Source organism: Lepidochelys kempii, chromosome 1 (assembly GCF_965140285.1).
Source record: "Lepidochelys kempii isolate rLepKem1 chromosome 1, rLepKem1.hap1, whole genome shotgun sequence".
Classification (NCBI taxonomy): Eukaryota; Metazoa; Chordata; order Testudines; family Cheloniidae; genus Lepidochelys; species Lepidochelys kempii.
In genome coordinates, this window is record NC_136380.1 from 274,276,082 (window position 1) to 274,303,773 (window position 27,692).

The window sequence follows — 27,692 nt, forward strand, 5'->3', positions numbered from 1 at the left end:
GTGAGCCATCTCAGGGGGCAGGGGCGCTTTTCTCTTGGTAAGCTAAGACCAAAGTATATTATTTCCCAAATTATTGTGAATTAAGTTTTAGCATCTTATTAGAGACTTAAAACAGTTCATCTGAACAAAATAATTTGTTAAAGGAAGTGAAGCCTGTTAATTATTAATAACCTAAACAGTTTATAGTTGGGTAAAGTAAGCAATCTTAGCTAAATCCTATGAAATTGAAGAAGATATTTAAATTAGTTACTCAGAAGAAGCCATTTAAGGATCTGTCTTAAAACAGGCCACTTATGAAAATTAAGAATTTTAGATCCAGTTGCATCCCACTATTTCTCTGTTTACCCTCTCCAGAAATACAGAGTCTAACCACTTGGTGATTAACTTGGTGTTAGCACTGGTTTACACTATGAACTTATGTTGGTATAGCTACATCTCTCAAGGATGGAAAATTCACGCCCCTGAGCAATGCAGATGTACGGACTGAACTCCCGGTGTAGAAACTGCTATGTCGATGGGACGGTTTCTCTCATCAACATCGCTACTGCCTCTCGGGGAGGTGGAGTATGTAAGACGACAGGAGAAGCTCTCCCGTCGATGTAGTTAACATCTTCTCTAAGCTGTATGTATAGACACTCCTATGTTTTCTAAGTTACAACAGTATTTCAACAAAATCAGTACAAAAGTTTTAAATCTAATCACTTACCAGTGTATTTAGTGAACTTGCTCTCACCAATCCATGTTGAAGTCTTCGGGAGATCTTCCTTGAGTTGGTTTCTTCTTGAGTTGTCTTTGTTTTTCTTATCTGTCTGTAGCAACTTACTTATGGAGAGCTGTGTCTGAACAGGGTGACAGAGGGGGTGTGTGATGGAGGCTCACTTCAGAGTTTCTATACCCTTCTTCCTATTTTCATGAAATTATAGAGAACATACCTCTTTCAGGTTTGTTTCGTTTCAGAGTTGGCTGCTTACCCTTTCATTGACTTCATTCCCTCAGGACTGGCTTAGGTGACACTGTTCAACTCCTGACAGTGCAGTCTGTTTAATGTCCTTTAATTGTCTTGTGGCAGGAAAGCATCAGATAATTTTTCAAAGCTAGTTTCTTTTTATTCGTCCATTCTCTGAGATAGTCTTTCAGTTTTATGAAAGTTTGACAGGAAATGAAAGTCTGTTTTCAAAAAGTCCAAATATTCTTGTTTTTTATATGAGAGTTTTGGGTTCTTAAAAGTCTTTTAAAATTAAATAACTTTGAGAAAGTCTTTAGCTTAAGTTGTTGATTCTATGTGACAGTTTTTATAATGATGGATTTTCTTGTCTTCCTGAGTTGGTTGAGGGTTTGCTTGTGCACTGCCAGTAATTAATTTATTATCCATTAATATAAACATTGTTTACATAAATGGCTTCTTACTCTAGTTTGCAAGATCATTTGATTCCATGTTGGAACATAAAACATTTTATCATTTACATAGTGTGACCGAGGTCCCGGGGGGCCGAGCTGAGGTTACTCAATTAGGGCAAATTTCAAAGAATGCGGCAGACAATCCCCAAAGCTGGTGGTTATTCCAATACTTAGATCCACCAAGCTAGCCACAAAACAGCTTCTATAATATCTTACTGGTTATGCAGAAGCCAAAATGTTAGCTCCCTTAAAAGCAACCCAGCCTTTGGGCTCTCTCCCAGACAGCCAAGTTCTACCAATCCCAAAGGATCGCACACATTACCTCTCAGGTTAATGAATATTCCAGAATTTACCCAAATACATGCTTACAGCTAATTCTTATTAACTAAACTAAAATGTATTAATAAAGAAAAGAGAGTGTTGGTTAAAAGGACATTATACATACAGACTTGAGTACAGTTCTGAGATCAGTTTCATAGTAGAGATTGCTTTCAGAGTAGCAGCCGTGTTAGTCTGTATCCGCAAAAAGAACAGGAGTACTTGTGTCTCTAAGGTGCCACAAGTACTCCTGTTCTTTTTATAGTAGAGATTGGGAGCTTTGGAGCTGCAAAGAGTTCTTTCCGAGTTAGTCCATAGGTTATAATCCAATGTTCATATACAGGATGATCCAGGTGGGACTGGAGATCTCAGTCTTACGACTCAAGCTTCCCCTGAATAAAGCTCAAGGAGATCTGAGATAAAAAGGATCAGGACCCAAGAGTCCTGTATACAGTTCCAGGCCTTCTTTTGACAGCACGGAGTCCTCAGGTGACCAATAGGCAATCATCACAACTTTGAAATAGACCTATTTCCTAAGCATCACCTGTAATTAGATACACGGATTAACATAAGGCAGTTGCCTATCTTCCACCATTCACAGATGATCTGCTATATACTTAAAAGAGAAATTGATACAGTGATATTACTATATTCACAGTTCATTTAAATGTTAAGATCTCCTTTTGATCTCTCAATTCACAGAATACAACATAGACAGGAACCGTCTGATTACATTGTTAACTTCTAACAATATATAGGTAAACATAGACTACTACAATTACTGTCTTCTTCCAGTTCTTTAACAATAGAAGTTTACATTTCAAAGCTGTAGTCTATCTAACATTGCTTTGTTAGCTACGTGTAAGGAATAGCCCTAATTACCACTTACATACTTTCCTAATATGTCTTTAAAGGTAGAATTTATCCTGATAGTTGCTTAACCCTTTCTGGCCCAGCGTCACACATTGCACATGACATTAGGAGCTGTATTAGGCGCTTTGCATTTAGCTAACATATTTGCAACTATCCATTTCACAAAGGTGTTTTTCATTTCAACATTTTAAGAAATAAACAAAAGTTTAAAACATCTCCAGCTGCACATGTTGTTCTATAAAGTTTTTAAGAACACAGGTTTTCTTGCAAGAGGGTGGGGGTTATTAGAGCTCACTGTACCTAGATTTATTGCTCTGATAATATACCCTACATTCATTTTTACAGTTAGCCCTCTACTTAAAACATTATTTTACGTGGTCTGTGCTTTTGAGGTATGATTGATGTTGGGAGAGAGAAACAGAAATCTTATGGAATTTCTTAGAGTAGTTTTAACATTTTGAAACATAACTAACTAAACATATGTATTCTTATATTTTCAAGCATCCTGGGTATAACATTCTTGTAGCTATATCTTAATATTCAGTAATGGTGCAGACAAGTTTGTAACAACTTTAAAATTATTTTATAATTTATTATTGTCATTTTTTGCATCAATATTGAGGTATCTCCCTCCATCCCAAAACTATGCTTATGAAATCTTTATATCACACTATTTGTATTCTATCATAGATGTATTGAAAATGGCAGTGCCAACCAGGTTACAAAGTCTGTTTTTTGTAGGGACCTTTTCTATAGTTTTCAGGGTGTGTGCTTTTGAGTACGTAAGGTTTCTTTATTGTTAGTATAATTCCTGTGAAAAAATACCTAGTGTGGCCTAGTGGATAGAGCACCTGCCTGGTGCTTGGATGGTATCTGGTTCTATACCTGACTCGACCACTGGTTTGAATGATATTCCATTAGTTCTAGAATGAGATTTTGTGGAGATTATCACCATCTCATAAATTCGTCTAAAGGTAAATCTTTTTTCTTACTATGTATATTTTTTTGCTAGATGAAAGCCCAAGAGGTAGAGCTGGCTTTAGAAGAAGTTGAAAAAGCTGGGGAGGAGCAAGCCAAATTTGGTGAGTAACTCTTCTGAATAAACATTTAAAAAATAGCTATGCACAAAGTGACTTATTACCTGCGGGTCTATAACTAATAAAACATTAGGCTTAATTAATAACTATGGGTGGAATCCTGTCCACATTGAAAGCAATGGCAAAATTTCCATTTATTTCAATGGGGACAGGATTTCATCCCGATATTGATAAATGGGAATGAAGATTGCTGCTGTTACTGTAGTTCTCATAAGTATTTCCTTTGCTTAGAGGTTTTGGATAACCCAGGATGTCCTATTTTTATTTCAACAGAAAATCAATTAAAAGCAAAGGTTCTGAAACTAGAAAATGAATTAGAGGTATGTTTGTTTTTAAACTAAATTAGTTTCTAGAGCTCCAATGGTATTTATTCTCTGTGAACTTGGGAAGCGGCATGGGCCTGCTCTAACCTATAATCCTGTAGACCCTTCAGTCTACTCCCTGGATTCAGCTCATGTCTGAGTTCTTTAGTCGACGTGGGATAGAGAGCACCAAGGGGAAGCCTCTGTTGGAAAGAATTCAGGCCTCCGCTTCTGTGTACAGGCACAAGCAAAGCTAGCAAAAATCATGGATCTCATATACCTCCTGGAAGCTGGCTCTATTAACCTTTATCCACACTGGAGACTGACTGCAGGTTGTGACAAATGACACATTTTTATATTATCTCTTAGTATCAGACTTCTAAACCCTATTATTTCTTACCCCAACTATGCCTCCATGATATGTTGAGGAAATAAAGCTCCCTATCTACCCTACAGGGAGGGTGGGCAGGACAGCCGAAGAAGCAAGAGACTTGTGTAGCACGGAAAAAATTTAAATTTTTAAGAGAGGGGAGTATGAGAGCCAACTGGATACCAATCCTCCTCCCAACTGGGCAGTGGGATGAAACAAACCCAAAGAGGGAGAGGGGCCTGACTCCAACCTGTGCTTTCCTCTCTTCTATCCCCCTGGGAGTGGCAAATCCCCTGTTTAGGTTCAACTACACACACACACACAGACACAGACACTCACTTTCTCTCTCTCTCTCTCATTGCCGATTCTCTAGGCTTTGGATCAGACACTTAGGCCTCAGTGAGGGTAAATGCCTTTGACATGCCTGAAGAAATTTGTTTCACAAATAAAAACAGTGCCCACTGCTGAAAGAGATGTATTTGACATGTATGGTTGTTAATTTCAGTATTAATTTGGAATATGCACCAAGTACATGTTGGCAGAGCACTGTGTATGTATGGAGATCTCTAGGGAGATCTTTATTTTAATAACTCTGAAGATTTGTGCTCAAGTAATTTTTGTTGTTACTAAAACATTAGATGGAAACATCACCCATTATCTTACTTTTTTTAAACTGTTTGCAAACGTTGTTACTTCCATGCAAATAAATCTGTCTCACTAGCTGTCCTACATTTTTAATTTGAAGAAAATATGTACATTTGTTAGTTTTTAACATTCTTATAAGATGGCACAGCGAGCTGTTGGTGGTCGTGATACTCGGTTTTTGCGTGATGAGATCCGTCGGCTGGAAAAGCAATTGGAACAAAAAGACAGAGAATTAACAGATATGGAAAAGGAGCTAGAAAAAGAGAAGAAAGTTAATGAACAGGTAAGAAATATTTTATTCCGTTACACAGCTTCTCCCTGAATTCATTACTCACGGGCTAATGAATCCCCCTACCTGGAATTCGGAATGGTTCCAATGTTGTTGCTGGAATTTCCAGGCCTAAGCTCCATCCTTCAGCTCCGGCCACCAGATTTTTGCCTCCATAAGTGGAACAATTTGGCAGTTCTGTTTCTTCCAACCGTTTGTGTAGAAATCTTTACTTTTAAGAGGGTAAATTATACCCTGCCTGTTCTCAGCCAGCCAACCCTGGCACTAATAGGATATGGGACTCAGTCAAACGGCATGTCTGGTACCCACCTTGTGACTCTAACACAGAAAAGCCCAATCAGGAGCATTTTGGGTGAGAGTGTAAGGACAAGGAAAAGCTACCCGGCCAGCTCAGGGGCTGAGTCCCTCAAGAGACCTGGACTGAAGGGGGAAAAATCCTGAAAAGCCAGAGTGCACCTCCCTCAGATACAGAAGTGGGTCTTCAACCCCCTGGGGAAAGAAGCAGGCTCTTACTCAGTTCCCTTTTTTCCCAATATGAATTGAGAGAATTTCAACAATACTCAGAGTAGGTCCTGCAAACTGCAGAGACTCCAGATGCAAAAAGGCAAAAGCAATTGTGTCCTTCCCAAGGCAGTAATTCATATTTTTAATGAACAAGTGTGGTGAAAATCGGGTTGAACCTCTTCTCCTTTGCCTTCCTCTGCGAGAGTGTTTGCGAGGCTTTTCCCATACACAGAGGCTCTCACAGTGCTCTGTATCTTGTCACTGCTCCTCTCCCACCCTGCAGCATGTCTGGGCCTGCAGGGAAGCTTGTTCCTGTGCAGCCCTACCACGGGCTGCAGCCTAATGAGAATTGTGGGTGTCTGGCTTTCAGCCCAAGGACCATTGCAGAGCCAGGAAAAGGAGCACAAATTTCAGGCAGTTTAGGATTGGGAATTGTGCCTTCTGATCATCCACCATAAACCCTTGCTCTGCCCAGGAAAGGGGCACAGACTCTGAGCGGCAGAGATGGGCCTGCCTTTCTCTCCCCACCCCTCACCTGCTCCAGAGACTGGCTCCATATTAGGAGCACTTCAGACAGTCAGACTAGAACAGAGGCACAGGAGAATTGCATTCACCATGAACTGCAGCTTCATGGGATTACAGAAGGGTAAGTGAGAAATGCCTCCCACTGTTCAAAACTATCCTGATTTAGTGAGTAAAGCCCTGATTCGTACACAGTTGCTCTTAGAATACTTACTTGAGTGCTAGCCAGCATGGGGGGAATAATCAGGCAGCTTTTCAGGTACGTCTATGAACAAGTGTCTATGGAGCCTGTAGCAGCAAGCCTCCCAACCTGGGTCCACAGCCTTAGGCTTGCGCTACTACACTAGAATAGGTGTCTAGACAGCGCTTTATAGTTGTGGCTCGGGCTATAGCTTGGGCTCTGAAGTCCACTCCGCTCCCGAGGCTTCAGAGCCCAGGCTTCAGGCCAAGCTGCAACATCTCTACAGCTATTTTTGGTGTGGTAGCGCAAGCCTGAGTCTGGGAGGCTCGCTACTGCGGGTTGTGTAGACTTGCCCTGAGCCTCCTGGGACATCCAGCAAGCTACTTCCCCATTCACGTTATGTGTACAGTACCGTTCTCTGGTGTGTGTTCCCTATGCCAGGACAAATAGTGAACTACCTTCCCCCGGTAAATGGCTAGGGAATTAAGTACCACAAGTACATCACAGACAAACTAAACAAAATCTACGGGACTTTTTTCGGACTTATGTCAGTGGCTTTCAAATAACTCATTAATATTAATAAAATATTTTCCTTTCAATCATTATTAGATCTATATTTTCCCATTGATGCCTCCTTTGAAGGCATCATAAAATCCAAATGAGGACACCTGATTAAACCAAATGTGAAACTAAAATATTTATATAAAACATAGAAATTTCATAAATCTGAGGAGCCTAAGGTTGGTGCAACAATAGCTTTGCTAGTCAACAACCTAGTCAGAAGGGGACTTCTTCCAAAAGACCCCACAGACCAGGGATTTTCAAACTGGGGGTTGTGACCCCTCATGGGGTTACGAGGTTATTACATGCGGGTTTTGAGCTCTCAGATCTGTGAGTGGTGTGGCTCAGGCTGTCAGCCCTGCCATTTGCAGGGCTGACAGCCCAAGCCCCGTCATGCACAGGGCTCACAGCCCAGCTCCACCGCCTGCCCCACTTTGCCTCCAGCCCTGCTCTGCCCCCAAAGAAAGGACACCAAAATAGAAGTTTGCTCAGGGCGCCATTTTCCCCAAGGCTGGCCCTGGGATTGAGACAACATTAGAGGGCTTAATTATTCAGTGGCTGAAAAGCTGCATTAAACCACAGACCAATCAGAACACTGAGATAGGCACCAAAAAAAAAAAATTATAATTTAAGTCAGACACACAGACACACATTTTCTCCTGAAAATAATAGCCACGTCTACTGCTAAAACCAGTATGTTCAGCCTCAACTTGATGAAATTACTGATGTTACTAACTGCGTTCCTATGATATGTAAATACTTTGGATGTTAAAAATGAATTCTTATTCTGTGAACAACTTGAAACAACCACACCAGCACAGGGCATTTTCAATAAGGTGAATGCCTTTTCCGAAAGCAGTGACAATAAGTAGAAAAATCTTTTGTTAGTCTATGTACTGATGGTGCTCCAGCCATGGTGGGTGTGTGGTCTGGCTTTCAGCAGAAGGTAAAGTGCGTGTCACCTAATGTGATTGTCACTCGTGGAATCCATTGTCAAGTCCTAGCTGCAAAGGCATTGCTAATGTGCTTTAATGCTATGGTGGATGTTGTATGCTTTGAATAGTCATCTTTTTCAAGAGCTCTGCAAGGAAATGGGTGGTGAATACGAAGTTCTGCTTTTCCACACTCGAGTCGGGTGGCTTTCTAGAGGACGCGCATTAAAGCACGCTTTTATACTTCATGAAGAGATGGAGGAGTTTTTCCTGCAAAAAGAGAAACAAGAGATGAACAAAATGTTCAGTGACAAGAAATGGCTTCTCTGCTTAGCATACCTAGTCAATATCTTCGGTAGTCTTAATGACCCTCAGTCTGTCACCTCAGGGAAAATGTTCAATATTAATAGACCTGACTAATAAAATCAGAGCCTTCCAGATAAAGTTGGATCTGTGGTGCAGTAATTTGGACACAGACAGATATGGCATGTTTCTCACACTTTCCTCATTCAGCGAGGAGAAGGAAGTCAATGTTGATAGCACTCTCAAGTCAGTTATTACTGAACATCTGAAAGCCCTTCACGAAGAGTTCTCACACTACTTCCCAGTGCTACCAGAAGCACTTCATTCCCTGGTGAAGAACCCTTTCAGTGTGATGGCTGAGCAGTTATCTACTGAGGATATTCATGCACAGGAACAGTTTATCGACATGATCAATTATGACGAAGTGAAACCAAAATTCACACAGCTGCCTCCAAACCAGTTCTGATGTTCAGTTGCAAGTGAATACTCACTGGTGTCTGAAATGGTCTGGAGAGCCCTTCTGCCATTTCCCACTATCTATGAATGCGAGAGTGGATTCTGCAGCCTTCTCACAATAAAGACAAAATCCCGAAACCAGTCTGATGTAAAGGACAACATCAGATGTGCCTTTTCTAACACAACGCCAAGAATAAAACTTCTTCTTGTGTCAAATAAACAGCATCATCCATCTCACTGATTTTCTTTCTGCTTATGATGATGCTTATGCTTAAGGTGATTAATTGCTGTTAAGTATTAAAATGAAATTCTACTTAATAGTAATTTAAAAATAACTTCAGTGCTTCTAACAATAATTCAGTAGTCTTAATTTAAAAGCAGTGAGAAACAATTTCAATATTCATTTAAAACAATAGGGATATAAATTTAGAATTTAAGATAGTGTTAAATCTATTAAGTGTTTTTAATTTAAGGGGGAGGGCCGCACTCAGAGGCTTTCTGTGTTAAAGGGGTCTCCAATACAAAAAGTTTGAGAACCAGTGCTATAAACCATAAGAGTGATGACACAGTGCACATCAGTTTCAAAACCCTCAGCTATCACCTTTCAGACCAAAGGTTTTTCATATACTTTGCAAGGAAAGCCTACTCTATGGCAAATGAATGGCCCATGGACTTGGGGTATGATTCTTGCTTGGAGTGAGACGTCTTGGTTCTGTCTTGGTCAAGCCCTTGATATGATTTGTGTCAAGCAATGGGTTTTAACTTGGTGATCAAAAGAAAGCCATGTTACATCCACAAATCGCCATAATTTATCCTAAATGGCTATCTTAAGAATGCAGACTTACAGGTGAGGAGCTAGTGGCGGGAAACAGAGAAATTATCAGATGAGGTTGCAAAGAGACCTCAACGCTCACTGTCAAAGCCAGCATAGCAATCTGTTGTTTGCTACCAACCCAAAGGGCATCCAAGAAGGGGCTATTACCATGGAAGAGAGAAAAATATGGAGCAGAAGTTTCCAAGGAAACTGACGGGATCCACGGGGTTAAGCCTGGGACTGTGGGACCACTGGGACCCCTTAACTCTCCAGCCTGAGTGGTCTCTCACAATGTTCTGCTAATGACAAGCAGAAAACCCTTCCAGATGCTGTTATCACTCAGCATAATCGCATGTGGAGCCCCACATCCAGCTAGATTGCATGAATGCTCCCAGAGCCACTCATGAATCACACAGAGAAAGGTACCAGCCAAATCCTCCGAGCTCCCAGCTTTGTACCTCAGGAATATACTGTCTTGCACTGCTCAAGGCCCTTTATAGAGCAATGCAAGTTTATTAATTGATTCACCTCTTCATCAATGGAAAGTGGATATACACCAGTCTCTGTGACCTGAGCAGATTTGCCAAGCACTGCAGGCAAACTCACTGGTAAAGATAAACAGTAAAACAAGTTTATTGATTACAAAAGATAGATTTTAAGTGATACAGGTGATAGGCAAAAAGTCAGAATGGCTACCAAAATAAAATATAAGCATGCAGTCTAAACCTTAACCCTTATCACACTAGACAGTATTTAGATGAAGCAATGTTCTCACCCCACTGGACCTTACAATCCTTAATATACAGGTTTGTCTCTTAAACCTGGGGCAGTCTCCTCTGTTGAAGTCTTCACTCTTCTGAGCATTCTTGTTGCTTGCAGCGTAGGTAGCGGGAGGAGAAAAGGAAAAACATGGGTCTACTGTGTTCTGTTTTATACCCTTATGGTATGTCTACACTATGAAATTAGGTCAAATTTATAGAAGTCGGTTTTGTAGAAAGCGTTTTTATACAGTTGATTGTGTGTGTCCCCACACAAATGCTCTAAGTGCATGTAGTCGGTGGAGTGTGTCCACAGTACCGAGACAACCATCGACTTCCGGAGCGTTGCACTGTGGGTGGCTATCTCACAGTTCCCGCAGTCTCCGCCATTTGAATTCTGGGTAGAAATCCCAGTGCCTGATGGGGCTAAAACATTGTCGCGGGTGGTTCTGGGTACATATCGTCAGGCCCCCGTTCCCTCCCTCCCTCCGTGAAAGCAAGGGCAGACAATCCTTTTGCACCTTTTTTCTTGAGTTACCTGTGCAGACGCCACAGCAAGCATGGAGCCTGCTCAGCTAACCGTCACCATATGTCTCCTGGGTGCTGGCAGACGTGGTACTGCATTGCTACACAGCAGCAGTTTATTGCCTTTTGGCAGCAGACAGTGCAGTATGACTGGTAGCCGTCATCAATGTAGTCCTGGGTGCTCTTTTAACCGGGCACCTGGGCAAACATGGGAGTGATTCAGCCAGGTAATTTCCCTTGTTTCGTCTCATGGCGATTCAGTCCCGCACTGTCTTTTAATCTGCAGCAAGCAGCAGATGTTGGCCAGTAGACATATTGCACCGTCTTTGGCCGAGCACCCAGGTGTTGACGATGGCTAGCAGTCGTACTGCACAGTCTGCTGCCAGCAAGATGTATAAAGATAGATGAAGTGGCTCAAAACAAGAAATAGACCAGATTTGTTTTGTATTCATTTTCTCCTCCCTCCCTCGGCCTCTGTGAAATCAACGGACTGCTAAACCCAGTTTTGAATTCTATCCTTCAGGTTTTGAGTTCTATCCTTGAGGGGGCCATTCAGTTTCTCGCAAAGCCACCCCCTTTGTTGATTTTAATTCTCTGTAAGCCAACCCTGTAAGCCATGTCGTCAGTCGCTCCTCCCTCCATCAGGGCAACGGCAGACAATCGTTCTGCGCCTTTTTTCTGTGCAGACGCCATACCACGGCAAGCCACTCCATACCACCGCTCAGATCACTTTGGCAATTATGAGCACATTAAACACCACACGCATTATCCAGCAGTATATGCAGCACCAGAACCTGGCAAAGCGATACCAGACGAGTAGGCGACGTCAGCGCGGTCACGAGAGTGATCAGGACATGGACACAGATTTCTCTCAAAGCACAGGCCCTGGCAATGTGGGCATCATGGTGCTAAGGGGGCAGGTTGATGCGGTGGAACGCCGATTCTGGGCTTGGGAAACAAGCACAGACTGGTGGGACTGCATAGTTTTGCAGGTCTGGGACGATTCCCAGTGGCCACGAAACTTTCGCATGCGTAAGGGCACTTTCATGGAACTTTGTGACTTGCTTTCTCCTGCCCTGAGGCGCAAGAATACCAAGATTAGAGCAGCCCTCACAGTCCCGCAGTTGAGAAGCGAGTGGCAATAGCCCTGTGGAAGCTTGCAACGCCAGATAGCTACCGGTCAGTCGGGAATCAATTTGGAGTGGGCAAATCTACTGTGGGGGCTGCTGTGATGCAAGTAGCCAAAGCAATCAAAGATCTGCTGATATCAAGGGTAGCGATCCTGGGAAATGTGCAGGTCATAGTGGATGGCTTTGCTGCAATGGGATTCCCTAACTGTGGTGGGGTCATAGACGGAACCCATATCCCTATCTTGGCACTGGAGCACCAAGCCCGCGAGTACATAAACTGCAAGCACTGGTGGATCACAAGGGACGTTTCACCAACATCAACATGGGATGGCCGGGAAAGGTACATGACGCTCGCATCTTCAGGAACTCTGGTCTGTTTCAAAAGCTGCAGGAAGGGACTTACTTCCCAGACCAGAAAATAACCTTTTGGGGATGTTGAAATGCCTATAGTTATCCTTAGGGACCCAGCCTACCCCTTAATGCCATGGCTCATGAAGCCATACACAGGCAGCCGGGACAGTAGTCAGGAGCTGTTCAACTACAGGGTGAGCAAGTGCAGAATGGTGGTAGAATGTGCATTTGGACATTTAAAAGCACGCTGGTGCAGTTTACTGATTCACTTAGACCTCAGCGAAACCAATATTCCCACTGTTATTACTGCTTGCTGTGCGCTCCACAATATCTGTGAGAATAAGGGGGAGATGTTTATGGCGGGGTGGGAGGTTGAGGCAAATCGCCTGGCTGCTGGTTACGCACAGCTAGACACCAGGGCGGTTAGAAGAGCACAGGAGCGCACGGTGCACATCAGAGAAGCTTTGGAAACCAGTTTCATGACTGGCCAGGCTACGGTGTGAAAGTTCTGTTTGTTTCTCCTTGATGAAATCCCCCGCCCCTTGGTTCACTCTACTTCCCTGTAAGCTAACCACCCTCCCCACCTCCCTTCGATCACCGCTTGCAGAAGCAATAAAGTCATTGTTGCTTCACATTCATGCATTCTTTATTCATTCATCACACAAATAGGGGGATAACTGCCAAGGTAGCCCGGGATGGGTGGTGGAGCAAAGAAGCACCAGGAGGGGTGGTGAAGGAGGGAAGGACAAGGCCATACAGCACTTTAAAAGTTTAAAACTTTAAAACTTATTGAATGCCAGCCTTCTGTTGCTTGGGCAATCCTCTGGGGTGGAGTGGCTGGGTGGCCAGAGGCCCACCCCACCGCGTTCTTGGGCATCTTGGTGAGGAGGCTATGGAACTTGGGGAGGAGGGCGGTTGGTTACACAGGGGCTGTAGCAGCGGTCTGTTCTCCTGCTGCCCTTCCTGCAGCTCAACCATATGCTGGAGCATATTGGTTTGATCCTCCAGCAGCCTCAGCATTGAATCCTGCCTCCTCTCATCACGCTGCTGCCACCTTTCAGCTTCAGCCCCTTCTTCAGCCCACCACTTATTCTCTTCAGCCCGCCACCTCTCTTCCCGGTCATTTTGTGCTTTCCTGCACTCTGACATTGTCTTCCTCCATGCATTCATCTGTGCTCTGTCAGTGTGGGAGGATAGCATGAGCTCAGAGAACATTTAATCACTAGTGCGTTTTTTTCGCCTTCTAATCTTCACTAGCCTCTGGGAAGGAGAAGACTCTGTGATCCTTGAAACACATGCAGCTGGTGGAGGAAAAAAAAAGAGACAGTGGTATTTAAAAAGACACATTTTATAGAACAATGGGTACACTCTTTCACGGTAAACCTTGCTGTTAACATTACATACATAGCACATGTGCTGTCGTTACAAGGTCGCATTTTGCCTCCCCCCACCGCGTGGCTATCCCCTCAACCCTCCCCCCTCCCCGTGGCTAACAGCGGGGAACATTTCTGTTCAGCCACAGGCAAACAGCCCAGCAGGAACGGGCTCCTCTGAATGTCCACTTAAGAAAAGCACCCTATTTCAACCAGGTGACCATGAATGATATCACTTTCCTGAGGATAACACAGAGAGATAAAGAGCGGATGTTGTTTGAATGCCAGCAAACATACACTGCAATGCTTTGTTCTACAATGATTCCCGAGTATGTGCTACTGGTCTGGAGTGGTAAAGTGTCCTACCATGGTGGATGGAATAAGGCTGCCTTCCCCAGAAACCTTTTTCAAAGGCTTTGGGAGTATATCCAGGAGAGCCACTAATGCCAGGGCAAATTAATCATTAAACATGCTTGCTTTTAAACCATGTATACTATTTTAAAAGGTACAGTCACCAGAGGTCCCTTCTTTGCCTGGCAGGTCCGGGAAGCATCCTTGGTGGGTTCGTGGGGTACTGGCTCCAGGTCCAGGGTGAGAAACAGTTCCTGGCAGTTGGAAAAAATGGTTTCTCCGCTTGCTTGCTGTGAGCTATCTACAACTTCATCATCTTCCTCGTCCCCAAAACCTGCTTCCGTGTTGCCTCCATCTCCAGTGAAGGAGTCAAACAACACGGCTGGGATAGTGGTGGCTGAACCCCCTAAAATGGCATGCAGCTCATCATAGAAGCGGCATGTTTTGGGCTCGGACCCGGAGCGGCCGTTCACCTCTCTGGTTTTCTGGTAGGCTTGCCTCAGCTCCTTAAGTTTCACGTGGCACTGCTTCGAGTCCCTGTTATGGTCTCTGTCCTTCATGCCCTGGGAGATTTTGACAAATGTTTTGTCATTTCGAAAACTGGAACGGAGTTCTGATAGCATGGATTCCTCTCCCCATACAGCGATCAGATCCCGTACCTCCCGTTCGGTCCATGCTGGAGCTCTTTGCAATTCTGGGACTCCATCATGGTCACCTCTGCTGATGAGCTCTGCATGGTCACCTGCAGCTTGCCACGCTGGCCAAAGAGGAAATTGAAATTCAAAAGTTCGCAGGCCTTTTCCTATCTACCTGGCCAGTGCATCTGAGTTGAGAGTCCTGTCCAGAGCGGTCACAATGGAGCACTCTGGGATAGCTCCCGGAGGCCAATACCGTCTAATTGCGTCCACAGTACCCCAAATTCGACCCAGCAAAACCGATTTCAGTGCTAATCCCCTTGTCGGCGGTGGAGGAAGGAAATCGATTTTAAGAGCCCTTTAAGTCGCAAAAAAAGGCTTCGTCGTGTGGACACGGGTGCAGGGTTAAATCGATTTAATGCTGCTAAATTCAACCTCAACTCCTAGTGTAGACCAGGGCTAAGTCCATGTGCTTGGAGAACACCAGACATGCCTGAACTTGTGGGCATTGCTGAGTCACCAGTCAAGGTTGAGCAATTCTCCTGGTGTGGCCTTGTGCAAATGAGTCATTGAACTGTAACCCTTGCGGGACAATGGCTATTGATGGTTGTTTGACACCCACCTGGGTGTTGGTTAGCCCCCTTGTCCTTGTCTCTGGGGATCTAATACCTGGACGATTCCCCAACTCTCAGCATATTTTAGTGAGAATCATACAACACATTCTCCTAACTTCATATGCATTAATGATGTACATATTTAGATGGAACAGTGGGTTTTAGCGGATCATAACCTTTCCCCTGATACCTCACATGGCCTGGTTTATATGCAATATCACAATTATATAAAAATGAGGAATATGGTGGTTACAGGGTGCTCCCCCAAGGTATAGAGTGTCACAGAAACCTAGAGAAGTTTTCCTCCAAAGCAACAAAATTTTCAGCATGACTGTAATAGAGTCCTTGGTGGGTTAGGTGGCCTAGCGGTTAGAACACATGGTGCCCCCTCCCTCCCAGTCTTTCAGTCCTGGTCCTCCTTTACTCAGTGGTGCAGTGAGGGGTACACGTGACTCGGAGTTCTTCCTGTAGTGGGGGGCATTGCTAGGGAGGCTCTGACCCAGGGCTGTAGAAGGGTCAACAGTATCTGGGCCCCAAAGTTGCCCCCTGTTTTTACTCTCCCTTCGTTGCTTCCTAGTGCTGCTTTTCTCTCACAGCTTTCAGTCCCAGATAACCGAATTGTCAGTGCCAACCGGCTCAGCATATAGTCTCACTTCCCTCAGGGAGGCTTCTCTGGTGACCTTGACAGGAGCCTTCAGGATAGGTGTGTCCTCCTCCCCTCTTCTGAGCTGGGTTGCTCCCTTTTCAACCTTTTCTGCAGTTGGAGCATGCTCTGCAGGGTTGGAAGGGCAGGGCTACCTGGGCCCAATGCTGTCCTTTAACCCCTTCCGACCCAGTATGGGGTTTGTATACACCATCACAATGACAAAGACATAAAGTGTTTGTTTACAAGAGATCACAATTCCTGTGCAAGACTCTTCTTTCTGAGCTGTCCTCTGTACCCAGAATCTTAAGTGGTGAAAGTAGTCACAGCAAGGCACAGATGACATGTTACACACCTGTACCCATGCATAGATAACATGCCAATCAGTACCCTGTCCAGAGAAATGGACCCTTTCATAAATGAACAGCTGCTGAAAAGGATTCATAGCCACCAGTTCTTCATAATCAAGATCTTTTGATCCCAATGCAGAGAATTTGTCACCAACATGTCAAAAAGAGACATGTCTTTGGCTGTAATTTTACCATAATGGTAAAGACTTGCAAAGATCTAAAACTTCATTGCATCAATCACTTCTTGAGGGATCATCAATAGCCATATATCTCTAATGGCTAGGATTGCTGGTGCCATGCATTAGCTTCATCCCATGAGTGGGTTTTCTCAAAATATACCTGCTAAAAATCCTTCTGAGGACATACAAAGATGCACTTGATGGAATGTAAATTAGGTGTCATTCTCAGATGATATCCAAATACCCCTTTGTGGGCAGCTAAGTGTGACAGATATAGAAATTTCCTGCAATATCCTTGAAAGACGTTATGGTATTAGATGTATGTATTATTGTGGGCAAGAGACTGTATATAATTTCATGGGGTAGGGTGACCACAGCTTCTCCAGGAACTGAGAACAGGGTGGAGTGGTTGGGCAAATTCACTCAGATTGCGACATTTCCAGAGAAGTACCTAGCGAAGCTTGCATATACTAGTTCAAACTGGATTCTCCAGAGACCAACAGACAAAAAAGGACTTCTGAAAAAATAACCTGAGTTTAAACTGACTTAGTGCCTTCTTTCTGATTAATCAAATGGACAGGACCTTTTGCTCAAGGGCCCCCAATCCTTTCTGGGAAGAGTTAGAAGGACTTTAGCTTACTGAGGCCCCAAAAGACTGATGAGTGACTGCTTGTAAGTTTTTAGCATGCATAGATGAACTTTTATTTTAATATTTTTAATATCTCTAATGCTTTCAGCTTAAGAATAAATGTGCTTGCTTATAAAAGGCTGTGTTGTAACTTATGACTCCTGGCAATCACATGTTCCATAAGCCTTCGGAGAGATAGAAAAGCACAGACACTGGCCTGTTTAGGCAGCCTAGCTTGCTGGGGATATCACAGTATAGGCAGGAAACTGTGTCCTGGACAAAATCCTGCCCACGATGGAGAGAGACATGGGTCTCCAACCAAGAGAGGTGACAGCTGAGAAGCCAAGAGCCTAGAGTGGGTGCCCTCGAGCGACCATGGGGGAGAGAATAGAGGTGCAGTTTTCCTGAACTGTGACAGTAAGTGCAAATAACGTGGAAAGCCAACCCAGTTTTCAATCTAGATCTTTGCATATTTACTATGGAAGCAAGCATACAAGATTTCCAAAATCTAATAGTACACATCCTTTTAGTTCATTTTGACACCTCTGTCCGGGTGTATCTTAAAAAATACATCACATACATGGCCCTAGGAGTTCATACCAGCCGTCCATCAAGTCCCCTATACTGTCTATGGTGCAACCAGTACCAGCCGCATTAGTAGAAGATGCAAGAAAATACATAGTGGGCAATTATGGTACTCTCGGAAGTCTCCTCCTACTTTCCGTAAGGGGTTTGCTTATGTTTGAGGCATGAGTGTTTATATCACTTCCAAAACTAGGCGTAACAAAAGGTCAAAGCTTCTCTATGGTAATGGAAATAATGTCCTGGGTAGAGGAGAATCTGCTACCTTTCCAGAGAGTTCACCTAAAAGATACAGAAAAGAAGAAAAGGGAGAGTTTTGGTCCTCCTTCTAGTGCTCCAGCTGTAGTGCTCTAGTGGCCCAGAAGAAACTTTAGACATGCCAGACAGCCAACAACCCCATATTGTACCTGCAGAAAACACCAGACCTCTTGAAGCAGGGACTCCTCCTTTAAGATTGGGAACATCTGCATTTAACAGCCTGGGTATCAGAAGAGAAGTGTAGTTCAGCATGGATTTTCCATTCATTCTAATACAGTTTGGTATCCAGACAGAAGTCAATCACAATAATTAATTGATCTGGTCAAATTTATGTTTCTGGTGTGAGGAGAAACAGAAAGCTCTTTGGGGTAGTGTTTGCACTGTGCTCAGCACAGTGGGGCCTTTACCACTAGATGTGATGCAAATAATAATCCCAAAGTTCTGGCGATTTTAGCTTTACTAGAGTTTCTCCAGGAGGTTTGGTTGGAGTCCTACTTAGAAACGTGGATACCAGCCATACCAGCATTTTGTAAACTCCATCTTAGCATCAGGTGCCAAGTTTAATCACAGTGACAAATTAGACATACCTTGCCTGGTCTTTCTCATCACCATTGCCTCTGAAGGCAACTTTTGGAATTAGTTCCCATATCCATACAAGAACTTTGTCATAAGGAAAAGGTTATTTTTATAGCTCCAGAAATTTTTCTGTTCAAGGTAAGTTCCTCTTGCCACGATTCCTGGGAAATAGTTCTTCCATCATTTTGTATGAACCCTTGGAAGTTTGTGGAACAAATGCGCGTTCCTGGAGCTCTAAAGGTATAGCTCCAGCATATGGAGTACGTATACCAACTGTAGTTGGTTCATCCTATTCTATCCAAAATGCCAAGAGCTTGAGGTTGCTGCAGGCAAGATGTAAAAATCCTGCAACAGTTGTTAGGCATATGGGAAACTGTTTGTATAAGTCCCTAAAGGCACTGGGGGAAAGTGTATGAGCCTCATCTCAGGAAGATTTACAAAGTAAGTTTTCTTTCCTCTGCAGCCTTTGGTAGGAAGATGCTACTGCTTTGGTTCCCACACAGCTCCTTAGTTCATAAAGCTCTTGCTTTGTGTGGGGGGATCTTCCTTTCCTGCATATTATTCTACTATAATAATTAAACTGCTTCCCCTTTCCCTCTCTACTACTGGGATTCACTGCTTGCTACTTCCCATGAGTAATAAATGAGGAGAGAAGCTGTGCAACAGAATGAGAAATTTCTTACCTGATAATTTTCTTTCAGTTAGCAGCTTCTCTCTGAATTTCATCCAGTTTAGTAGTCTGGTAATTCACCAGAATATAACTGAAAATTTTCTCTAAAGGAAGATTTAGACATATGTTGTCTTAAGGGTATAGTTGCCTTAAAGCTAATAATTGTTTGCTGGAATGTTTCTGTGACGGTGCAAGAACTCTTCTGGTGGCCTGAGCTGAAGGGTGAAACTTAGCCCTCAAGTCTCCTGCAACAACATTGGACTACCTGTGAATTCCCCAGGTGGAGGAATTAATTAGTCCATGAGTAATTAATTTGGAGAGAAGCTGCTAATAGAAAGAAAATGATCAGGTAAGAAATTTCTCAATTCAACATCTCTAAAACTATCATAAGATTCTAATGCATACTTTTGAGAGCCTGCATGAAGTAGGGGAACATGAATGGTGTGGGGTTTGAGAACTCCTCAGTTCTAATATTAGTTTTGTCACTGATTCACTTTGTGACCTTTAATCTGTGTGTCTGTTTCTCAATATCTAAAATGGAATAATAGTATCACCTATCTTACAGGGTTGCTGTGATGGTTAAAGTATTTATGGTGCTTTAAAACTGTAAAAGCACTATATATATGATACATTTAATTGTAGAAAATCAAATTGAGTTTTAGATGGCCTTTAGTCCTTATGTATGTAGTTGAGTGGTTTGTGCCAGCACTACTTACTCTCCTGAGGAATTCTAAACTTAAGACCAAATGAAGTACGTCCCATTGTCTTCTCCAGTATGTATCCAAGTATAGAACTTGGCTCTGAGATTCCATAACATATGACAGTTAAGCTATTTAAAATATATATAAAGACATTATTCTTGTCATTCTAGCTTGCTCTTCGAAATGAGGATGCAGAAAATGAAAACAGCAAGTTAAGAAGAGAGGTTAGCACAAAAGTGTTTCATACAATACCTATCGAATTAATGGACTGACTTAATTTATTTCATATATGTTTCTCTTTAATTTTTGACGCAACAGTCTAATTTTATTTTGGCACATTTATCAAGTACTGGAACTAAGGAAACGTTAAGTTCTAGATTTTAAGATTTTAAGACTCTCCTTTAAAAGAAGTACATGTTTGGTGAAACTTGGCTCTTCGAGGGTAGGAACTGCACCTGTCTTTGAATTTGCATAGCCCAAATTCATAACATAACATAACCCATATGTTATAACCCATAACACAGTGGGGCCATTATTTTGACTGAGCCTCTGAGGTCTACTGTAATAAAAATATGAAATAATAAAAACCTTTTTTTAGAGTCATAATATAAAATAATTTAAATTTAAATATACTGCATTACTTTAGATGTGTTACGAATTATACTTGATAGGACACGCACACAACTGCTGCGAATTATACCTGGTAGGACACGCACACAAATGCTACGGATTACACCTGGTAGGTCACGCACAGTTCGAATCTAGGCTGAGGCACATAAACAAACTCCACAACTGCAGAGTTCCCCAAAAATACTAAGTTTATTACGCTCAAGCGTGGTGCCCCCCTGCTAGCCAGGAGGGGACCCCGAATACAGATTATACAAAGGTTATATACTTTTTAGCAAAGCATGTTGCCCTTGTGCATTGGAAACCTTAGCCAATAAACAAACCCTTTTTTTATTTACCACCTATTTCTGCTTGGTGCATTACTTGTGCTAAACCAGTATATTAATTACATAGCATGGTCTTAAAGCCATGCATTAGTAACTTTTATTATCAGGATGGGAGGCCTCACATCAAAGGCCAGGAGATAGGGAGTTAGGGACCGACAAAAAACCAGATACTGGGAGTCAAGGCGGGCTGGAGACGAGGAGGAGGATTTTCACAGGAATGCAGAAGACAGACTCCTCCTGGTGCATGATGTGCTTGCTTTTAGATAATGGTGGCCCCAAACCAAAATGGAGTCACATGTGCTAACTTTTCCTTAACAGATGCCAAAATGAAGTAAAATAATGGTTAGGCTGATCTCTCAGGGTGGATTATTTAGTGATACTCATAGGGTATTTTAGGCAACTGGACACTTTTCTTTTCTTGTTTGTGGGAACTTTTGCAGTTTTTCCCTTCTCTTTTTCTAACATTCATCCATCAGTTAGGTCCTCTTTCAGGCCACAGCTACCAAGATGCACTTCTTCCACCAATGCCATTGCTGCACTGCTCCTTTCTCATGTCATTGGTTGTAGTGTTCTATATTCCTGTTGACTGGCTGTGTGAAATGTCACTTGGCTGCCTTTTAGAGCAAGTTTTAAAGGACATTCAAAAGAATCTTACAAACCTTTTTAGTTTCTGATATTTTTTCTATCTGCTGAGAAATTTCCAGATCGTGAACTTTCAGTGAGTTTGAGACTTTGAAAACTAATTTTTCCCTACCTTGTCAAAACTGATGAGTTTCACCTGTTTAAGTTTAGAAGCTATGTGCTTGGTAGTCTTTTAATTTCTAATATATATTTCCATTATTCTTTGTTAATGTATATAAAGATATGCATTTTTAAAAATTTTGTCTTTTTGCTTGTCTTATTTTTTTTAAATGTATTATTTCTAATTCTGTGTTGCTTTTCATCTCCTTTCTTCTTACTTTGTTCTGTCCTTTTTAATTTGGAGAAAAAACGAATAAAGAAAGAGGTGAGGATCTAAGGTATTCAAAAGCATACTGTAGGAATTTGAATGAGCTTTTACTGTCCTAAATGCGTGTGGTAGCTTTCTAGAAAAATAGGATTTTCAACCTCTAATTTTTACTAATTCTTTATTTTGGGGCTTCTTTGTATGCAGAATGAACAACTTCGCCAGGATGTAATTGACTACCAGAGACAAATAGATTCACAAAAGGAAATGCATATGTCACGTAGAGGAGATGAGTCTGATTACAGATCTCAATTATCCAAAAAGAACTTTGAGCTTGTCCAATATCTGGATGAAATTCAGGTAGTGTTTATGGATGCTTAATCAATTTAGTACAATGATAATGATATCATTTTATTGTCATTTGGCATAACCTTTCAGTGCCTAACAGACTGGGCTGGATTTCAAGTGGTCATCTAGAGTGTATCCCATTACTAATCCCCTAAACCTTCCAGACCCTACATTTAGTACAACAGTTATATAGTGATACAAGATTTGAAGTACCAAACCATATATTTTTAAAAGTAACTTTTTCTTTAACTTTGTAGAGTTTGACTGAAACTAATGAGAAATTAGAAGCTCAAAACCAGGAAATGAGGAAGAACTTGGAAGAATCAGTGCAGGAAATGGAGAAGATGACTGATGAGTATAACAAAATGAAACTTATTGTGCAGCAGTCTGATATTGTTATGGACCAATTAAGAAAGGAAAATGAACAGTATAAGTTTCAGGTAATAAATGGCTTGTCCATTATTGAAGGGTATGTAATTTTCTGGACAATGCTGCACAGTGGCGATTTGCCTTAAACCTAAGACACGATTTTTTTAATGTTTTAAAAATGCAGCTTTCTTTCTAGCAGAGAAAAAATGTTCAGCTTATTTTATTCAACTCCAAATAAGAAAAAATGCTACTTTCTTTAACAAAACAAAACAAAAAAATGGTTCTTGACTAGAGAGCTTACTTGAAACCCAGCACAAATGTTGAGAACTTGATTATAAATCATAGAAAAAAAGCTTCATATAAAATGTTAACATTCCTCTAAGTGTATTACAAGTTTGCATCACTGCTATAGCATTAATGTAATAAGTGTATTTACAGGGTGTGTGTGTGTGTGTATAATATAATATAATGTGTAAATTTTTATGGAATTAATCAATGTCAATTTACAGACCCAGGAACTAACAGACCAACTTAAAGCAAAAAATGAAGAAGATGATCCCCTCATAGCAGCTGTAAATGCAAAAGTTGAAGAATGGAAGGTACTTTATAGTAGTTTCTGATTGCATGTTACGTTTAGGAATTATTGTAAGTGTCTCTCCTTATTATGTTGCTTATGTTCCTTGCAGAGAATCTTGGCTTCTAAAGATGATGAAATCATAGAATATCAGCAGATGTTGTTTAACTTGAGAGAGAAACTGAAAATGGCTCAACTTGATGCAGACAAAAACAACGTTATGGCACTCCAGCAGGTACAGTCTATGCAAACGTGTATGTGTCATAACCTCTGTTTTAAACAACTGCCTGTACAGTCCATGTGTCAAACACTATGTCATTGGGCAGTTGAGTATCTGTTTCAGATCTATGCAAAGCTTTACCTCCTTTCAAGTGTCCCTCATTTTAGTCCCAACATTATTCATGTTCCACACAAATTTGGTGTCCTTTCACTTTTGCTGTAGAAAATTATTGACATTAGAAATAAGGAATTGTAAAACCATATGCAACTGTGTCAGTCTCTTACCTTTCAGCTGAAATATGGCTGGTTTGATTTCTGCCAAAGACTGAACTTTTGTTTCTGCAAAGTTTTTATCAAATCAGTTCAGCTGTTGTTTTTGAGACTTTCCTGTTATACAGTCTTTCTGTGACTTCTTTTGAACTGTTCTCCTTCCACTCAGCATAGAGAAATACATTATACTCTGTATGCAGTTTCTGAAGCTGCACATGCATGCACAGAATCTGTGGAATAGTGGCATACTTTTAAGAGCTTACATTGCACATATAGAACTAGATGGTACAAAGTACATTTTTATTTTTTAAACCTCTAACTTTGAGAAATCCCAACCAAATTTTCACTAAACCTCTGAAAGACACATGCAACCAGGAACAGACGAATTGCCCTACAGGCCAGTGGTCTGTCAAGTCCAGAATCCTGTCTCTGTCAGTAGCCAGGACCAGATGCTTATGAGGAATTTGCAAGAAAGACCCCAATCTTGCCAACATGCACATGCTTAACTTTGGTTGGTCCACTGAAGTTGATATATATCTCAAAACAGCTTAATAAATATGTATTTAAAGGGTATTGCTTTAAGAACTATTTTTACAAGCTAGTATTAATTGTATATTTTACTTTTCACTATTTTTCTTTTATTTTTACTGCTTTGCGTTTATATACCCAACTACTAGATAATATCTGAACTTTATGTTGTAAGTATTACTGTTTCTTTCTTTCAGATTTTTTTTTGTATTAATTGTTCTACATCTCTTCATTTTCTTTCTGTTCAAAGTAGTAAGTTACTCTGTGTTAGTAGTTTATTAAATGTTAATTACTTTTCTAACATAATTGCATTTTTGTAGGGAGTGGAAGAACGAGACAGTCAGATCAGGTTGCTCACTGAGCAAGTTGAACAATATACAAAAGAAATGGAAAAAAATGCATTGATTATTGAGGATTTGAAAAATGAACTCCAAAAAGATAAAGGTAAGTTGAAATTTTTATTTAAAGATATATGTTGTCAACTTGTAATGAGCATTTTTTAAAACTTTACATTGTTTTCGGTATTTTTAAAGATTATGAATGAAATTTATTCTCTTACTGATTCACTGTTTCCATTTTACAAACATTGGGGACTGGCTTTCAGTGTGTGGGTGTGATCAGATTAATTGTTTATAGTTATTGAAGTATCTAGTATTAACGTCTGTTTTATAAATACTTGTCATATTTCTTCAAGTTCTATAGACTTATGTAAGTTTTACTCAGAAATATACAGTTACATTTTCTCTTGCATAGTTATATATACAAACAGTAATAGATTGCCTATATACCAATTTTAAAAGTAGATCATTTCACTGTGACTCTGTGAAAAATTACCTTTAAAAAGAGTAAGTAAAATTCAAATACAAACTGGAGTAAGAGAACATTTATTAGACCTCCAGAAGCAAAGAAATGAAGCTGGGCTCTGATTCTGCATAGATTTAGGCCTTATTTATCTTCATAGGGAAGTTATAAGGGTATAAGGCAGGGGTGGCCAGCCTGAGAAGGAGCCAGAACTTACCAATGTACATTGCCAAAGAGCCACAGTAATATATCAGCAGCCCCCCATCAGCTCTTCCCCCTGCTCCCAGCACCTCCCACCCACCGGCAGCCCCACTGATCAGTGCCTACGCCTCCCTCCTCACACCTTCCGATCAGTTGTTTTGTGGCATGCAGGAGGTTCTGGGCCGGGGCGGGGGAAAGGGGAGGAGCAAGGGCACGGCAGGCTCAGGGTATGGGCCGGGAAGGGGTGGAGTGGGGGCAGGGCCTGTGGCAGGGCCAGGGGTTGAGCGGTGAGCACCCCCTGGCACATTGGAAAGTTGGTACCTGTAGCTCCAGCGCCGGAGTCGGTGCCTATACAAGGAGCCGCATATTAACTTCTGAAGAGCCCACCCCTGGTATAAGGTGTGAATTTAAACTGCTATAACTTTACTGGTGTAATATCCCTTGTGGACAGTTATTCTGGTATAAAATGCCTCTTTCTGGTTTAATTTGTGTCTCTTTGGAATCAGTTTAAGAAGAGCTGGGGAAAAAAAATATTTTTCTGGAATAAGAGTTTTTATGTAGAGGAGTTATACCAGTATAAATGTAACAGTTTAACTACATTAGTATAATTATACCACTATAACTAGATACATTTCCCATGTAGTCAAGCCCTTACATGTATGCTTATCTTAATTTACTGTGAGCACTTCCTTCAGCTTCAATGGAAGTAATCCGAATGCATAAGATTAAACATATACATAAGTCTTTGCAGGATCAGGGCCTTAGTATATCAAGTCTTGATCCTGTAAAGTCTTACACACTTGAAATGTGTGTTGTGCCATTGAACTCAAATGGAATGCTATTTTCCATTATATGAACTAACTTCACATAAGTTGCCGTAACGGTTGCTTGTAAAAATAAAAAGGCCATAATATAAACTAGTGTAAAACTATTTATTTCAGAATGAAGTTAAAAGATTTGTGAAAACCAAAACTCAAATACAAAACAATAATTTACTTGAGGCAACTTTTCTAGATTTCAATCCAAGCAAAGTGAAAGCACTCAGGTTTCAGAGTAACAGCCGTGTTAGTCTGTATTCGCAAAAAGAAAAGGAGTACTTGTGGCACCTTAGAGACTAACCAATTTATTTGAGCATGAGCTTTTGTGAGCTACAGCTCACTTCATCGGATCACGAAAGCTCATGCTCAAATAAATTGGTTAGTCTCTAAGGTGCCACAAGTACTGCTTTTCTTTTTGTGAAAGCATTCAGTTACCTCATATCAGAAATAGCTTAATGTTCTTAATCATTCAAAATATAACAGCAAAATTTTGCTTTTCTTTCCAGGTTTCTCATCTCTTGCTCAGCAGAATCATATTAGAGAAATACAGGAAAAATTACAACTGCTAGAACATAGAACTAAAGAGGCTGAGAGAGTGGCAGAATTAGCAGAGTCTGATGCTAGGGAAAAGGACAAAGAACTCATTGAGGCTCTGAAGCAAACGAGAGTCTATGAAACGGTACACAGTTTGTTTGATAAAATGGAAAGAGCAGTTTTTGACTATATCTTCAACAGATTGTTTTTTTTGTTTGTTTGTTTGTTTGCAGTTTTTCCATTTACTATGTCCTAGCTGAAAAATAAACCAAAAACAAATGTCAAATGAACAACTTCCCATGTTGTTTTTTCTCTCATTCTTATGCATTCCTTGATCTTGTTGTAAATGGTAGATGAGTGAATTGAGTCTTAAGTTAGCCATATTTGGCAAGGTAAATGAAGCATCTATTTGAGCATCCGGAATAGTTGTCTTGAGACAACATAAGTTGGATAGCCAAGATGACGAACTTCTGAAGGGTCAACACTTAAGCTAGTAACAGAACTCCATCTTGCAGATGGTGGGAAAACCATTTCTGAGAATCACTGGCAGCACCAAGTAAAAAAAAATTTGTCGGAGAAGTAAGATGAATGAAAAGATGCCATTTTTAGATAATCACTTTCCTGATCCTAACTGCTTTAAATTTTTACATTTGTAAAATACTCTGCAAATTTGGGCCCTGATTCTTTGCAGAGTTCTGTGTGTGTGGTGCTCATGGCAGGATCAGGGACTTAGCGTGTGCATGTTACACATGTACATCTCAGGGTAAAGAAAAAGATGCAGTTCCTTTCCATTGCATGAATTATGTTGTTTGTTAAATAGTAAATGTCGCATTGCCGGATGATATCTGATTATCAGTGATAAGCTTTACGTTTTTGGGGTTTTTTTAGAGCTATACTTGTGAAAGGGTGATCACGTGACAATTCTGTTTGACAATGCAATGGAAGGTTTTTGTTTACGATATTTTCAAAATAAAAAAAAACAGAACCTTTTTATGGCAACATTTTTTAGGGTTGCAGAATATTCATGCAAAAGTACGTTTTAAAAATGTGCGCTAGACTCAGACTCAGCAGAGAGGCATGTGTATTTCTCAAAGGTAGAGGATTTTTTAAAATAACTCAGTGTTCTGATTCAGTTTATTATGAAACATTGAACAAGTATGGTTAACATTTACTTTGAGCAAAAAACACCTTTGTGTTCGTACTCATTCAACTTTTCACTGCAAAAGCTGTTTGGAATAGCAA

General features: G+C 41.2%; 1 protein-coding gene across 7 annotated transcripts in view; it reads left to right on the plus strand.

Moving 5' to 3' along the window:
- Positions 1 to 27,692, plus strand: part of CEP290 (centrosomal protein 290) — a 122,584-nt gene that overhangs the window by 14,620 nt on the left and 80,272 nt on the right. For 6 of the 7 annotated variants that reach the window (XR_012156724.2, XM_073327590.2, XM_073327592.2 and 3 more), the window contains exons 4-13: positions 3,602 to 3,671; positions 3,960 to 4,006; positions 5,143 to 5,286; positions 20,060 to 20,113; positions 21,996 to 22,148; positions 22,394 to 22,576; positions 23,015 to 23,104; positions 23,192 to 23,314; positions 24,417 to 24,540; positions 26,423 to 26,595. Coding sequence is in view for 6 of the 7 variants with exons in the window: in XM_073327590.2 (XP_073183691.2) it covers positions 3,602 to 3,671; positions 3,960 to 4,006; positions 5,143 to 5,286; positions 20,060 to 20,113; positions 21,996 to 22,148; positions 22,394 to 22,576; positions 23,015 to 23,104; positions 23,192 to 23,314; positions 24,417 to 24,540; positions 26,423 to 26,595 (1,161 nt within the window). In the remaining variant the exon portion in view is untranslated. The remainder of the gene's footprint in view (positions 1 to 3,601; positions 3,672 to 3,959; positions 4,007 to 5,142; positions 5,287 to 20,059; positions 20,114 to 21,995; positions 22,149 to 22,393; positions 22,577 to 23,014; positions 23,105 to 23,191; positions 23,315 to 24,416; positions 24,541 to 26,422; positions 26,596 to 27,692) is intronic. The other variant, XM_073327591.2, reaches the window with a different exon arrangement.